This window comes from Nycticebus coucang, chromosome X (genome assembly GCF_027406575.1).
Source record: "Nycticebus coucang isolate mNycCou1 chromosome X, mNycCou1.pri, whole genome shotgun sequence".
Lineage (NCBI taxonomy): Eukaryota > Metazoa > Chordata > Mammalia > Primates > Lorisidae > Nycticebus > Nycticebus coucang.
The window spans coordinates 78,083,836-78,099,207 of record NC_069804.1 but is presented as its reverse complement, the minus strand read 5'-3'; the positions used below and the strand labels follow the sequence as shown (position 1 = coordinate 78,099,207).

Genomic DNA, 15,372 nt, shown 5'->3' with positions numbered 1-15,372 from the left:
TAGAGTGCTGTGGTGTCACAGCTCATAGAAACCTCAAACTCTTGGGCTCAAACTATTCTCTTGCCTCAGCCTCCCAAGTAGCTGGGACTACGGGCGCCCACCACAACATCCGACTATTTTTTGTTGCAGTTGTCATGGTTGGTTATCGGGCCCGGGCTGGGTTGGAGCCCGCCTGCCTCGGTGTATGTTTGCGCTGTAACCACTGTGCACCAGGTGCCTAGCCACATCATTCACGTGTTAGTGATGATAATAGTGTAAACAAATCTACTTTGTTGCCAGACATGGAAAGTATACCACATACAATAATGTACAGTACATAATATTTGATAATGATAATAAATGACTGTTAGTGGTTTATGTATTTACTTCACCATACATCGTCATTATATGATGATGGTTCATGCCTATAATCCTAGCACTATAGGAGGCCAAGGTGGGTGGATTGCCTGAGCTCACAAGTTCAAGAACAGCCTGAGCCAGGGTGAGACCTTGTTGCTAACAAAAATAGCTGGGCATTGTGGTGGGCGCCTATAGTCCCAGCTACTTAGGAGGCTGAAGCAAGAAAATCGTTTGAGCCCAAGAGTTTGATGTTGCTGTGAGTTGTGACGTCATGATACTCTACTGAGGGTGACAAAGTAAGACTCTGTCTCAAAAAAAAAAAAAGAGTCTATTTCTACTTACAAAATTAAAGTTAACTGTAAAACAGCCTTACGTAGATCATTCAGGAGGTATTTCAGAGGAAGGCATTATTACCATAGGAGATGACCGCTCCATGCATTTTACTGATGCCCCTGAAAACCAGATACTAATGATCCTGACCCTGTGAAGGCCTAGCCTAATGTGTGTCTTAGTTTTTAACAAAAAGTTTACAAAGTAAAAAAAAAAAAATGTTAACTTTAAAAATAGAAAAAAACTTATAAAATTAGGATTAAAGAATGAAAATACTTTTATACAGGTATATGTTTATTTTAAGCTAAGTGTTAGTACAAAAGAGTCAAAAAGTTTTTAAAAAATTAAGAAGTTAGGGCTCAGCGCTTATAGCTCAGCAGCTAGAGCGCTAGTCACGCACACTGGAGCTGGTGGGTTTGAACCCAGCCTGGCTCTGTCAAACAATGACAACTACAACCAAAAAATAGCCAGGCATTGTGGTGGGCACCTATAGTCCCAGCTACTTGGAAGGCTGAGGCAAGAGAATCGCTTAACCCCAAGAGTTTGAGGTTGCTGTGAGTTGTGATGCCATGGCACTCTACCGAGGGCGACAAAATGAGACTGTCTCGAAAAAAAATAATTAAGAAGTTAGGCTGGGTATGCGTCTCATGCCTATAATCCTAGCACTCTGAGACACCGAGGCAGGTGTACTGATTGCCTAAGCTCAGGAGTTTGAGACTAGTCTGACCAACCAGCTTGTTTCTACTAAAAATAGGAAAAAAATAAAAAATTAGTAAGTTTATAAAGTAAAAAAGTTACAGTAAGCTAAGGTTAAATTATTATTGAAGAAAATTTTTTATAAATTGAGTGTAGCCTACGTGTACAATATTTATTATAAAGTCTACACTAGTGTATAGTAATCTCCTGGGTCTCCACATTTGCTTACCAATCACTGACTCACCCAGAGCAACTTCTAGTCCTGTAAACGCCCTTCTTGATAAGTGCTCTAATACAGGTATACCATTTTTTATATTTATACTTTTTATCTTTCATACTGTATTTTCACTGTACCCTTTCTATGTTTAGATATACTAATGCTTACCATTGTGTTATAATTGCCTACAGTATTCAGTAAAGTAATATGTTATACAGCTTTGAAGTCTTGGAGCCTAGGTGTGTAGAGGGCTACATCATATAGGTTTGTGTAAATATATTCTATGATGTTTGCACAATGATGAAATCACCTAATGATGCATTTGTCAGAATGTATCCCCGATGTTAATAGATGTATAACTGTAACTCACTAATTAACTGTAGGGTAGAAGCTACTAAAACTGTAAGCATGGCATCTAGAAGGAACTACAAATCTAAATTCACATCAAGGTAAAAAACATATGAACTTAGGGAAAAAATATAACTCATATTAGGATGGTAGATATGGTCTAAAGGAACACAGGCAAGCTTTCTCTGTTAAATGATCAGAATATTTTTTTCAAAGTTGTTAACTACTATTTACCAAGATAATTTAGAAGTCTGAAGAAAAACTTTTAAGTTTTAAAACAATGTGTCAATCTAAATGAAAGCTTTGAAGTTATGAAAGAACTTGGTCTACATGAAAGATTATAAGATAATGCGAAATTGAGGTTTTTTACTGTAATAGATTGCTAGTACTACCCATCACCTGGCAAAACCATGGGGTAAGAGAAAAAAACATTCCATAATTTTCTGCTAATACCACAGATATGTACTGATAGCAATGACTTGGGAAACCAAGCTTCAGTACTTTTTACAAAATACTCAGGGTTCTATAGTACCAGGAGTTCAGAGTACAAGTGGGTGCTGTTGAGCTAACTATAAAAAATACTGGCTTTGGCTAGGCATGGTGTCTCACGCCTGTAATCTTAGCACTCTAGAAGGCCAAACTGGGAGGATTGTTTGAGTTCAAAAGCAGCCTGAGCCAGAGCAACACTCCATCTCTACTAAAAATAGAAAAATTAGTTGGGCGTTGTTTGAGCACCTGTAGTCCCACCTATTCAGGAAACTGAAGTAGAAGGATCACTTGAGCCCAGGAGTTTGAGGTTGCTGTGAGCTAGGCTGATGCCAGGGTACTATAGCCTGGACAACAGAGTGAGACTCTGTTCCTCCCCGCCTCAAAAAAAAAAAAAAAAAAAAAAAAACCGGGTTTGTTTTTGCAACTGAGGACAATGTTAACCAAACATGGAACCACTTTCTACTTTATCCTGCCTTTTTTGTTTTGTTTTGTTTTTTAGAGATGGTCTTGCCCTTGCTCAGGCTGGTCTCAAATTCCTGTGCACAAGCAATCCACCTGCCTCAGCTTCCCAGAGTGCTAGGATTACAGCTCTGAGCCACTGCACCTGGCCTATACTGCTTTTGAGTACTATAATTCTAATAGTTTTTTTTTTGTCCGGGGCTGGGTTTGAACCCACCACCTCCAGCATATGGGGCCAGGGCCCTACTCCTTTGAGCCACAGACGCCACTCTAATTCTAATAATTTTTCAAGTTAAGAATATAAAATTAGAAGTATAGTGTTCTTACTATGCTATAGACGTACATTCTGAGGACAGTGACCAGATTGTGAAGGGTCTGAAGACCACATTGTTTTGGAATGGCTAAAGGAAAGGGGAGATGGCTAATTAGAAGAGAATTATACAGAACCACATTAATAGCCTTCTACATCAGGGGTCCTCAAACTGTGGCCCAGGGCCACATGAGGCGGTGTGAATTGTATTTGTTCCCGTTTTGTTTTTTTACTTCAAAAGAAGATATGTGCAGGGCGGCGCCTGTGGTTCAAGGGAGTAAAGCGCCGGCCTCATATGCCGGAGGTGGTGGGTTCTAACCCATCCCCGGCCAAAAACTGAAAAAAAAAAAAGAAGAAGAAGAAGATATGTGCAGTGTGCATAGGAATGTGTTCATAAGTTTTTTTTTTTTTTTTTAACTATAGTCCAGCCCGGCCCTCCAATGGTCTGAGGGACAGTGAATTGGCCCCCTCTTTAAAAAGTTTGAGGATGCCTATTCTAAATGCCTTATGTAAAAAGGAGAAGTGATTAACTTTATAGTGGAGAAGCCCAGAAGATCAACAGCTTACTAATCAAATGACCAAAATGTATAACAGCACTAATAGAACAAATCAAAATCATGTGCTGGGGGGGCGGAGAAAAGATGGCTGACTGAAGCCAGCTTTCCACAGAGGCTCCCGTCCAGAAGGAGAGTTAAAGGAAAGAAATCTAGCAAGTAACCTGGCGGATTAGAGCTGCACCAAGAGAGAAAGTTGAAGAACGCACATCAACCCCGCTGAGGCGAGCTGCGACCACAAGGATACAAACAAAAGGTACAAAATCCACCACCAAGCGGACGGGAGTCCCCTCCCCCATGAGAATGGCTCGGAGTGCCCCACAAACGAGCAGAATTCAAAGGACCTCCCACTACACTCCACGGGAGACACCCTCTAAAAACTGGACCTACCTTCCCTACTAGCATGCAACAGCGTTCTCCTGCCAGGCATAAAACTGTATAAAACTGTATATATTCTCTACCTGCAACTCTGAGCTCCCAGCACTCCCCTCCACTCTCACTCTAAGGTCTGGAGGCCTGTCGCCCAGGAGTCCAGATTCTTGGGTGATTTCTCGAGGGGTGTGGACAGGACCTAAACTGCAGCTGGTCAGTGCTGACTCTGGGGCACACAAGTGAGGAGAAGATGGTTGGCTGAGAGGGAAACACATCGGAGCGGCGGTACCCCAAGGCGCAGAGCAGCAGCTGTCTTTTGGCAACAATAGGGCTCACTCCCGGATATTCCAAAGTCACACCCCCTGTCTTTCTGGGCAAACAGAGGAGGCCGGGCATCTACTCAGGTGGCAACCACCACAGAACAGATCTGGAACAGAAACACAGGCCCCGGGAATTTAGCAGGGACAGAAACAAATACCCGTAAAGTTGTTCTCTTCTGTTCTGTCAGTAACATCAATCAGGGGCAGGGCTGGAACTGAGTGATCACCCCCCAGCCTCCATCAAGCGCCCGAGGTTATCAGGCCTCACCTCCCCCTGCTAGATAGAGGCAGAGTGCAGCAGCCTGTCTGAGCAGAAATAGATTTCCTTGTGAGTGAGGCAGGTGCAAACCCCTGGAGTATCTGTTCACTACAAGCAACTAGGTCACAGCCCTGCGCTGCTATCAGTGACTGGGTATGACAGAGTCATGCCAGGTGGGGAAGGAGGCATTAACCTTCCCAGACTGATCTATTTGCTGGGTGGGTCCTCCTGACTCCATGGAGCACTGGAGCAAGCCATATCTGAGTAGTCACCAGACTCCTGCGATCCAGTTGCCAGAGACCTTTTTTTTTTTTTATTGTTGGTGATTCATTGAGGGTACAATAAACCAGGTTATACTGATTGCAATTGTTAGGTAAAGTCCCTCTTGCAATCATGTCTTGCCCCCATAAAGTGTGACACACACCAAGGCCCCACCCGCCAGAGACCTTTTAAACTCTCCCGCCTGAGACAGGTGCTGACTGAGACAACTGATTTGGACTTTTTGAACTGAGCCAATCACCCAAGGACTATTCAGGTGGTGCCCTAGGTGTGTGGTTGTAGGAAGGTTTGATTTTCCTTTTCCAATTGTTGCCTGTGATGGGCGGGGTGACTTAATTGCTGGTATTTCTCCACAGTTGAGACTTCAACCCAGAGTAACTGTTTCACTAGGGTCGAACAGAGACCACCTGAAAACAAGACAGAACCACTTAGTCCCACCACACCAAACAGGTCCCCAGTTTCTCAGGCCATAGCACTGTACAGGTCCTCAACAAAGCTCGAGGGGAAAAATCAAACAGTGTAAAACAATCATGGGGCGCAATCAGCAGAAAACCTCTAGTAACATGAATAACCAGAATAGATCAACCACCCCAAGGAAAGATATGGCAGATGTAACTGAAGATCCCATTCATAAACAGCTGACCGAGATGTCAGAAATCAAATTCAGAATTTGGATTGCAAACAAGATTAATAGAATGAAAAACCAAAAAAAAAAAACAAACAAAAAACATTAGGGCGGCACCTGTGGCTCAAGGAGTAGGGCGCCGGTCCCATATGCCGGAGGTGACGGGTTCAAACCTAGCCCCGGCCAAAAACCAAAAAAAAAAAACAAACAAGATTAATAGAATGGAGGAAAATTTGGAATTGGAAATTCAAGGATCAATTTAAAAGTCGGAATTAGAAATATGAGGAGAAACTCAAAAGTTGTCTCAAGAATTTAACGAATTTAAAGACAAAACCACCAAGGATTTTGATGCACTGAAGCAAGAATTTGCAGCCCTCGAAGATCTGAAAAATACAGTAGAAACCCTCAAACAGAGTGGAGCAAGGAGAAGAAAGGATTTCTGACATTGAAGACAAAGCCTTTGAACGCTCCCAAACGCTCAAAGAGGAAGAGAAATGGAGAGCAAAAACAGATCATTCTCTCAGAGAGCTCTGGGATAATTCAAAGAAGGCTACTATCCGCCTCATTGGAATCCCTGAAAGTGATGAAGTGGCCTTGTAAGGCACAGAGGCCCTTCTCCATGAAATTATGAAAGAGAATTTTCCAGACATGCCAAGAGATTCTGAAATTCAGATACCAGACAGTTTCAGAAGCCCATCACAACTCAATCTGAATAAGACATCCCCCAGGCATATCATAATTAACTTCACTAAAGTTAATATGAAGGAGAAAATTGTGAAAGCAGCCAGATGTAAGAAAGCCATTACCTACAAAGGGAAGAATATTAGAATGACTGCAGATCTCTCTGCTGAAAACTTTCAAGCCAGAAGAGGGTGGTCATCGACTTTTAATCTCCTAAAGCAAAATAACTTTCAACCCTGGATCCTGTATCCAGCTAAACTGAGTTTCATTTATGATGGAGAAATTAAACACTTTAATGACATTCATATTTTGAAGAAATTTGCCATAACCAAACCAGTCTTCAGGATATTCTCAGACCTATCCTCCATAATGACCAGCCCAATCCTATACCACAAAAGTAAACTCACTCAGAATTTTTGATCAAACTCCAACTTCCACAGTGGCGAAAGGATTAAAAATGTCCACTGGACTTTCGAAAAACTCGATACCCAAAATTTTACCAGACTTATCAATATTCTCCATTAATGTGAACGGCTTAAACAGTCCTCTAAAGAGGCATAGGTTAGCTGACTGGATACAAAAACTCAGGCCAGATATTTGCTGCATACAAGAGTCACATCTTACCTTCAAAGATAAATATAGACTCAGTGTGACAGAATGGTCGTCCATATTTCAGGCAAATGGTAATCAGAAAAAAGCAGGTGTTGTGATCCTATTTGCAGATACAATAGGCTTTAACCAACAAAAGCACGGAAGGATAAGAATGGTCACTTCATATTTGTTAAGGGTAATATTCAATATGATGAGATTTCAATTATTAATATTTATGAACCCAACCAGAATGCACCTCAATTTATAAGAGAAACTAACAGACATGAGCAACTTGATTTCCTTCAGCTCCACAATAGTTGGAGATTTCAACACTCCTTTGGCAGTGTTAAATAGATCCTCCAATAAGAAGCTAATCAAAAAAAATTTAGATTTAAACCTAACCATCGAACATTTGGATTTAGCAGACATCTACAAAACATTTCATCCCAACAAAACTGAATACACATACTTCTCATCAGCCCACGGAACATACTCCAAAAATCGATCACATCTTAGGTCACAAGTCTAACCTCAGTAAATTTAAAGGAATAGAAATTATTCCTTACATCTTCTTGGACCACCATGCAATAAAAGTTGAACTCAGTAACAACAGGAATCTGCATACTCACACAAAAACATGGATGTTAAATAACCTTATGCTGAGTGATAGCTGGGTCAGAGATGAGAATAAGAAGGAAACTGGCAAATTTTTGGAACAAAACAATGAAGACACAAATTATCAGAACCTCTGGGATACTGCAAAGGCAGTCCTAAGAGGGAAATTTATAGCACTGCAAGCCTTCCTCAAGAGAACGTTAAGAGAGGAACTTAACAACTTATTGGGACATCTCAAGCCACTGGAAAAGGAAGAACATTCCAACCCCAAACCCAGTAGAAGAAAAGAAATAACAAAAATTAGAGCAGAATTAAATGAAATTAAAAACAAAAGAATTATACAACAGACCAATAAATGAAAAAGTTGTTTTTTTGAAAAGCTCAAGAAAATAGATAAACCTTTGGCTAACCTAACCAGGAAAAAAAGAGTAAAATCTGTAATCTCATCAATCAGAAATGACAAAGACGAAATAACAACAGGCTCCTCAGAAATTCAAAAAATCCTTAATGAATATTACAAGAAACTTTATTCTCAGAAATATGAAAATCTGAAGGAAACTGACCAATATTTGGAAGCACGTCACCTTCCAAGACCTAGCCGGAATCAAGCAGAAATGTTGAACAGGCCCATATCAAGTTCTGAAATAGCATCAACCATACAAAATCTCCCTAAAAAGAAAAGCCCGGGACCAGATGGCTTCATGTCATAATTCTACCAAACCTTTAAAGAGGAACTGCCCTGTTTCCCCGAAAATAAGACCTACTTACAGGAAAGATAAGACATCCCCTGAAAATAAGACCTAGCACATCTTTGGGAGCACACCTTAAAATAAGACACTGTCTTATTTTTGGGGAAACAGGGTAGTACCTATATTACTCAACCTGTTCCAGAATGCGGAAAAAGAAGGAAAACTACCCAACACGTTCTATGAAGCAAAAATTACCCTGATCCCCAAACCAGGAAAAGACCCAACAAGAAAAGAAAATTATAGACCAATATCACTAATGAATGTAGATGCTAAAATATTCAACAAGATACTAACAAACAGAATCCAGCAACACATCAAACAAATTATACATCATGACCAAGTCGGTTTTATCCCAGGGTCTCAAGGCTGGTTCAATATACGTAAATCTATAAGTATAATTCAGCACATAAACAAATTAAAAACCAAAGACCATATGATTCTCTCAATTGATGCAGAAAAAGCTTTTGATAATATCCAGCATCCCTTCATGATCAGAACACTTAAAAAAATTGGTATAGAAGGGACATTTCTTAAACTGATAAAGGCCATCTACAGCAAACCCACAGCCAATACTGTATTGAATAGAGTTAAACTGAAATCATTTCCACTCAGATCAGGAACCAGACAAGGCTGCCCATTGTCTCCACTGCTCTTTAACATTGTAATGGAAGTTTTAGCCACCACAATTAGGGAAGAAAAGGCGATCAAGGGTATCCACATAGGGTCAGAAGAGATCAAACTTTCACTCTTCACAGATGATATAACTGTATATCTGGAAAACACCAGGGATTCTACTACAAAACGTCTCAGGTTACAAAATCAACATTCATAAACTGGTAGCCTTTATATATACCAACAATAGTCAAGCTGAAAAAACAGTTAAGGACTCTATTCCATTCACAGTAGTGCCAAGGAAGATGAAATATTTGGGAGTTTATCTAACAAAGGACGTGAAAGATCTCTATAAAGAGAACTATGAAACTCACTACCCAAACAATATACAATTTTTTTTTTTTTTGGTAGAGACAGAGTCTCACTGTACCGCCCTCGGGTAGAGTGCCGTGGCATCACACGGCTCACAGCAACCTCTAACTCTTGGGCTTACGTGATTCTCCTGCCTCAGCCTCCCGAGCACCCGCCACAACGCCCGGCTATTTTTTTGTTGCAGTTTGGCCAGGGCTGGGTTTGAACCCGCCACCCTCAGCATATGGGGCCGGCGCCCTACTCACTGAGCCACAGGAACAATATACAATTTTAATGCAATCCCTATTAAAGCTCCACTGTCATACTTTAAAGATCTTGAAAAAATAATACTTCGTTTTATATGGAATCATAAAAAACCTCGAATAGCCAAGACATTACTCAGAAATAAAAACAAAGCAGGGGGAATCACTCTACCAGACCTCAGACTATACTATAAATTGATAGTGATCAAAACAGTATGGTACTGGCACAAAAACTGAGAAGTAGATGTCTGGAACAGAATAGAGAACCAAGAGATGAATCCAGCTACTTACCGTTATTGGATCTTTGACAAGCCAATTAAAAACATTCAGTGGGGAAAAGATTTCCTATTTAACAAATGGTGCTGGGTGAACTGGCTGGCAACCTATAGAAGACTGAAACTGGACCTACATCTTTCACCATTAACTAAGATAGACTCTCACTGGATTAAACATTTAAACTTAAGACACGAAACTATAAAAATACTCAAAGAGAGTGCAGGGAAAACCCTTGAAGAAATCGGTCTGGGTGAGTATTTTATGAGGAGGACCCCCCGGGCAATTGAAGCAGCTTCAAAAATATACTCCTGCGACCTGATCAAACTAAAAAGCTTCTGCATAGCCAAGAACACAGTAAGTAAAGCAAGCAAACAACCCTCAGAATGGGAGAAGATATTTGCAGGTTATGTCTCCGACAAAGGTTTAATAACCAGAATCCACAGAGAACTCAAACGTATAAGCAAGAAAAGAACAAGTGATCCCATTGCAGGATGGGCAAGGGACTTGAAGAGAAACTTCTGTGAAGAAGACAGGTGCACAGCCTACAGACTTATGAAAAAATGCTCATCATCTTTAATCATCAGAGAAATGCAAATCAAAACTACTTTGAGATATCATCTAACTCCAGTAACATTAGCCCATATCACAAAATCCCAAGACCAGAGATGTTGGTGTGGATGTGGAGAAAAGGGAACACTTCTACGCTCCTGGTGGGAATGCAAATTAATACATTCCTTTTGAAAAGATGTTTGGAGAACACTTAGAGATCTAAAAATAGACCTGCCATTCAATCTTATAATTCCTCTACAAGGTATATACCCAGAAGAACAAAAATCACATTATAACAAAGATATTTGTACCAGAATGTTTATTGCAGCCCAATTCATAATTGCTAAGTCATGGAAAAAGCCCAAGTGCCCATCAATCCACAAATGGATTAATAAATTGTGGTATATGGCTTCTGGTTGTAGGTGCTTCGGCCGTCGCGGGTTGCGGTGCAGACATGGCCAAGTCCAAGAACCAGACCACACACAACCAGTCTCGAAAATGGCACAGAAATGGCATCAAGAAACCCCGATCACAAAGATATGAATCTCTTAAGGGGGTAGATCCCAAGTTCCTGAGGAACATGCGCTTTGCCAAGAAGCACAACAAGAAGGGCCTGAAGAAGATGCAGGCCAACAATGCCAAGGCCGTGAGTGCACGTGCTGAAGCTATAAAGGCCCTTATAAAGCCCAAGGAGGTTAAGACCAAGATTCCAAAGGGTGCCAGCCATAAACTCAGTCAACTTGCCTACATCGCCCACCCCAAGCTTGGGAAGCGTGCTCGTGCATGCATTGCCAAGGATCTCAGGCTCTGCTGGCCAAAGGCTAAGGTCAAGGATCAGACAAAGGCCCAATCCGCTGCTTCATCTGCAGCTCCAGCTTCAGTTCCAGCTCAGGCTCCCAAAGGTGCCCAGGCCCCCATGAAGGCTCCAGAGTAGAGGCACCTGTCTGCCATGAGGACAAAAGGACTGGTGTGACCTCTAGGCTGCTGTCTGTATGGGGCTGGGGTCCTCCTGTGCTATTTGTACAAATAAACTTGAGGCAGAAAAAAAAATTGTGGTATATGTACACCATGGAATATTATGCAGCCTTAAAGAAAGATGGAGACTTTACCTCTTTCATGTTTACATGGATGGAGCTGGAACATATTCTTCTTAGTAAAGTATCTCGAGAATGGAAGAAAAAGTATCCAATGTACTCAGCCCTACTATGAAACTAATTTATGGCTTTCACATGAAAGCTATAACCCAGTTATAACCTAAGAATACGGGGCAGGGGGAAAGGGAGGGGAGGGAAGTGGAGAGGTGGGCGGAGGGAGGGTGATTGGTGGGATTACACCTGCGGTGCATCTTACAAGGGTATATGTGAAACTTAGTAAATGTAGAATGTAAATGTCTTAACACAATAAGTAAGAAAATGCCAGGAAGGCTATGTTAACCAGTGTGATGAAAATGTGTCAAACGGTCTATAAAACCAGTGTATGGTGCCCCATGATCGCATTAATGTACACAGCTATGATTTAATAATTAAAAAAAAAAATCATGTGCTGCCTGGTAGGACTCAACGAGAAGAACTGGACCACTTCTCTGTGATATCCCTGCTAAAAGATGCACGACTTGACCTAATCATAAGTAAGCATCAGATAAACCAATATTGAGCAAAGGTTTATAAAATAACTGGGACTGTGATTTTCAAAAGTGTCAAGATCATCAAAAGTAGAAAAAAAACTGAAGGACTGTTTTGGAATGGAGACTGAAGAGGCAGCCCAACTCAATATAACACATAATTTTGAATCACATCCTTTTGCTTTTCTTACTGGAACAACTGGCAAAACTTGAATGGGGTTTGAGGATTAGATGGTAGCAAGGTAGCAATGTAAATTTCATAATTTTGATGGTTATATCATGGCAACTTAAGTGAAAGTCCTACTATGTAGGAAATACACACTAAAGTATTTGGGAGGCATCTAGTCAACAACTCATCTTAAATGGTTCAGGGGAAAAAAAGTTCTATATGCTGTTCTTATGACATTTTTATAAGTTTGAGATTAATGCACTAATATTTTAAAATCTGAACCGTGTTCAATGTGCCTTGAGCTATGACATTAAAAAGAATATGTGGATAGCTATTGCCTAGAAGGTTTCTGCAAAGGGATGAACTAACATCACTGGGTAGTAATTACTAGAAAACAAATTTCATTTCAATATAAAGATCTTTGTAATGTAATTAGAGGTGGCCACAAACCAAATATCAGCTCGACTAGCTGTAAGTCATTGAGTTCCCTGTCAAAGAAAAATAAATTCATGAGACAGTTTAAATAAGTCCCATTTGCTAATTTTTTTTTTTGTTGTTACAATTGCCATGGAAATCTTCATAAAAATCTTTTCCCAAGCTGACATCTTCAAGAGTTTTTCCAATACTTTCTTCTATGATTTTAATTGTTTCCTGCCTTAGATTTAAATGTCTTATCCATCTTGAATCAATTTTTGTAAGGGGTGAAAGGTGTGGGTCAGGTTTCAGTCTTTCATACATGGTTATCCAGTTCTCCTAGCGCTATTTATTGAATAGGGATTCTTTTCCCCACTGTATGCTTTTGTTGGGTTTATCAAAGATCAGATGGCTAAAAGAGACTGGTTTCATCTTTTGGTTTTCTATTCAGTTCCAAATGTCTATGTCTTTATTTTTCTGCCAATACCATCTGTTTTGATCACTGTGGACTTATAATTTAGCCTGAAGTCTAGTAAACTGAAAATTTTCTGTACAACTAAGGACACAACAATCAAAGCAAATAGATAATCTTCAGAATAGAAAAAAATTTGCATATTATGAATCTGACAAAGGCTTTATAACTAAGATCTATAGAGAACTCAAATTATTCAACAAAAAAAAAGAGCTAATAATCCCATCTATCACTGGGCAAGAGACATGAACAGAACCTTCTCTGAGGAAGACAGACCAATGGCTAACAAACATGAAAAAATGTTCATTGTCCCTAATCATCAGAGAAATGCAAATCAAAACCACCCCAAGATACCACCTAACTCCAGGAAGATTAGCCCACATCACAAAATCTCAAAGTTGCAGATGCTGGCATGGATGTGGAGATAGGGGAACACTCTTAAAACTGTTGGTAGGACTGCAAACTAATACAAGCCTCTTTGGAAAGAAGTATGGAGAATCCTCAAAGAACTCAAATTAGATCTCCCATTTGACCCGGCAATACCACTACTAGGCATCTACCCAGAAGAAAAAAAATAATTTTGTCATAAGGACATATGCAGTAGATTGTTTATTGCAGCTCAATTTACAATCACCAAGACATGGAAACAACCTAAATGCCCATCAATTTAGGAATGGATTAAAAACTGTGGTATATGCATATCATGGAATGCTATTCAGCCAGAAAAAGATGGTGACTTCACATCTTTTGTATTAACCTGGATGTAGTTGAAACATATTCTTCTCAGCAAAGTATCACAAGAATGGAAAAGCAAATATCCGATGTACTCAATATTAATATGAAGCCAGTAGATGATCTAATTCACATCCACATAGGAAAAATATTCATTTCAATTCAATGAATTGAATTAAATTCAATTCAACGGCTCCTTTCTTTAGAATACTGCTATGGTCTTAACAACATTGAAGCCTTCTGCTATAAAGATTAATTAGCCAGAATATTCAGGGGCTTTAGGAAATCCCCTTCTCTATCTAAAAGAATTTTATTCATTATTCAAAACCTTTCTCAAAAAGTTTCACTATCCTGTGAGATTCATCCCAAACCCCCCAAGTAGAGTTAGTGCCAGTCTTTTGTTTGTCATACCACTTTGTATATGAGCATAGGGGCAGGGGAGATGAGGGATGGGACGGGGAGATGAGAGAAGGGGGAGGGGGTTTGGGGTGCTCGCACTGAATGGGCACAACGTAGGGGTGTATGGCACATCTTTTAGGGGTAGGACATAGCTACAAGAAGAATTCTACCATCAAATTTAAATATTGTGATTTGGTTGTTCATACCCTCACATTAACTTAAAAAAAAATTTTTTTTTGAGAAAAGTTCTTATTTTGTTGCCTAGGCTTGAAGACAGTGGCATGACCACAGCTCACTGAAACCTCAAACTCCTGGGTTCAAGGGATCCTCCTGCCTCAGCCTCCTGAGTAGCCGGGAATACAGGTACACCACCATACCCAGCTAATTTTTCTATTATTTTTTTTTTTTTTTGTAGAGACCAGGTCTTACTATGTTGCTCAAGCAGGTATTTTGTTTTTTTTTTCATAGAGACAGAGTCTCACTTTATGGCCCTTGGTAAAGTGTCGTGGTGTCACACAGCTCACAGCAACCTCCAACTCCTAGGCTTAGGCAATTCTCTTGCCTCAGCCTCACGAGTAGCTGGGACTACAGGTGTCCGGCATAATGCCTGACTATTTTTTTGCTGCAGTTTGGCCAGGGCAGGGTTTGAACCTGCCACCCTCGGTATAATGGGCCGGCGCCCTATCCACTGAGCCATAGGCGCCACCCTCAAGCAGGTCTTAAATTTCTGACCTCAAGTAATCCTCCCACCTTGCCTCCCAAAGTGCTAGGGTTATTACAATTATAGGCATGAGGTGCCATCCCCAACCTCAAAGAAAAAATTTTAAACAGAAACTAGAAGTTCACCTAACATAGGTAATGGTAGAAAGCACTTTTCATTAGATGGAAAGTTTAAAAGAGATGATACACAAATATCCCTTTCAAATTTAAGGCACTAGTAACGACCATACTTATTGTGTTGAATCTTAAATAACCACTCCTCTAGAGTAACAATTAGATGTCACTCAAGAACGGCTCCTTTCTTTAGAATACTGCTACGGTCTTAACAACATTAAAGCCTTCTGCTATAAAGATTAATTAGCCAGAGTATTCAGGGGCTTTAGGAAATCTCCTTCTCTACCTAAAAGAATTTTACTCATTATTCAAAACCTGTCTCAAAAAGTTTCACTATCCTGTGAGATTCATCCCAAATCCCCCAAGTAGTTAGTGCCAGCCTTTTGTTTGTCATACCACTTTGTATAAGAGTGCTACTTATACAGTGGAACTTATATAGCAGGACTG

At 40.2% G+C, this 15,372-nt stretch overlaps 2 protein-coding genes across 2 annotated transcripts in view; one reads left to right on the top strand and one right to left on the bottom strand.

Annotated features, from left to right (window-relative positions):
* KIF4A (kinesin family member 4A) overlaps positions 1 to 15,372 on the bottom strand; it is a 186,884-nt gene that overhangs the window by 170,262 nt on the left and 1,250 nt on the right. The window lies entirely within an intron of this gene.
* On the top strand, positions 10,711 to 11,321 carry LOC128578351 (60S ribosomal protein L29-like). The gene has a single exon (XM_053580940.1). The coding sequence runs from the start codon at positions 10,739 to 10,741 to the stop codon at positions 11,216 to 11,218; it is 480 nt and encodes a 159-aa protein (XP_053436915.1). The 5' UTR covers positions 10,711 to 10,738; the 3' UTR covers positions 11,219 to 11,321.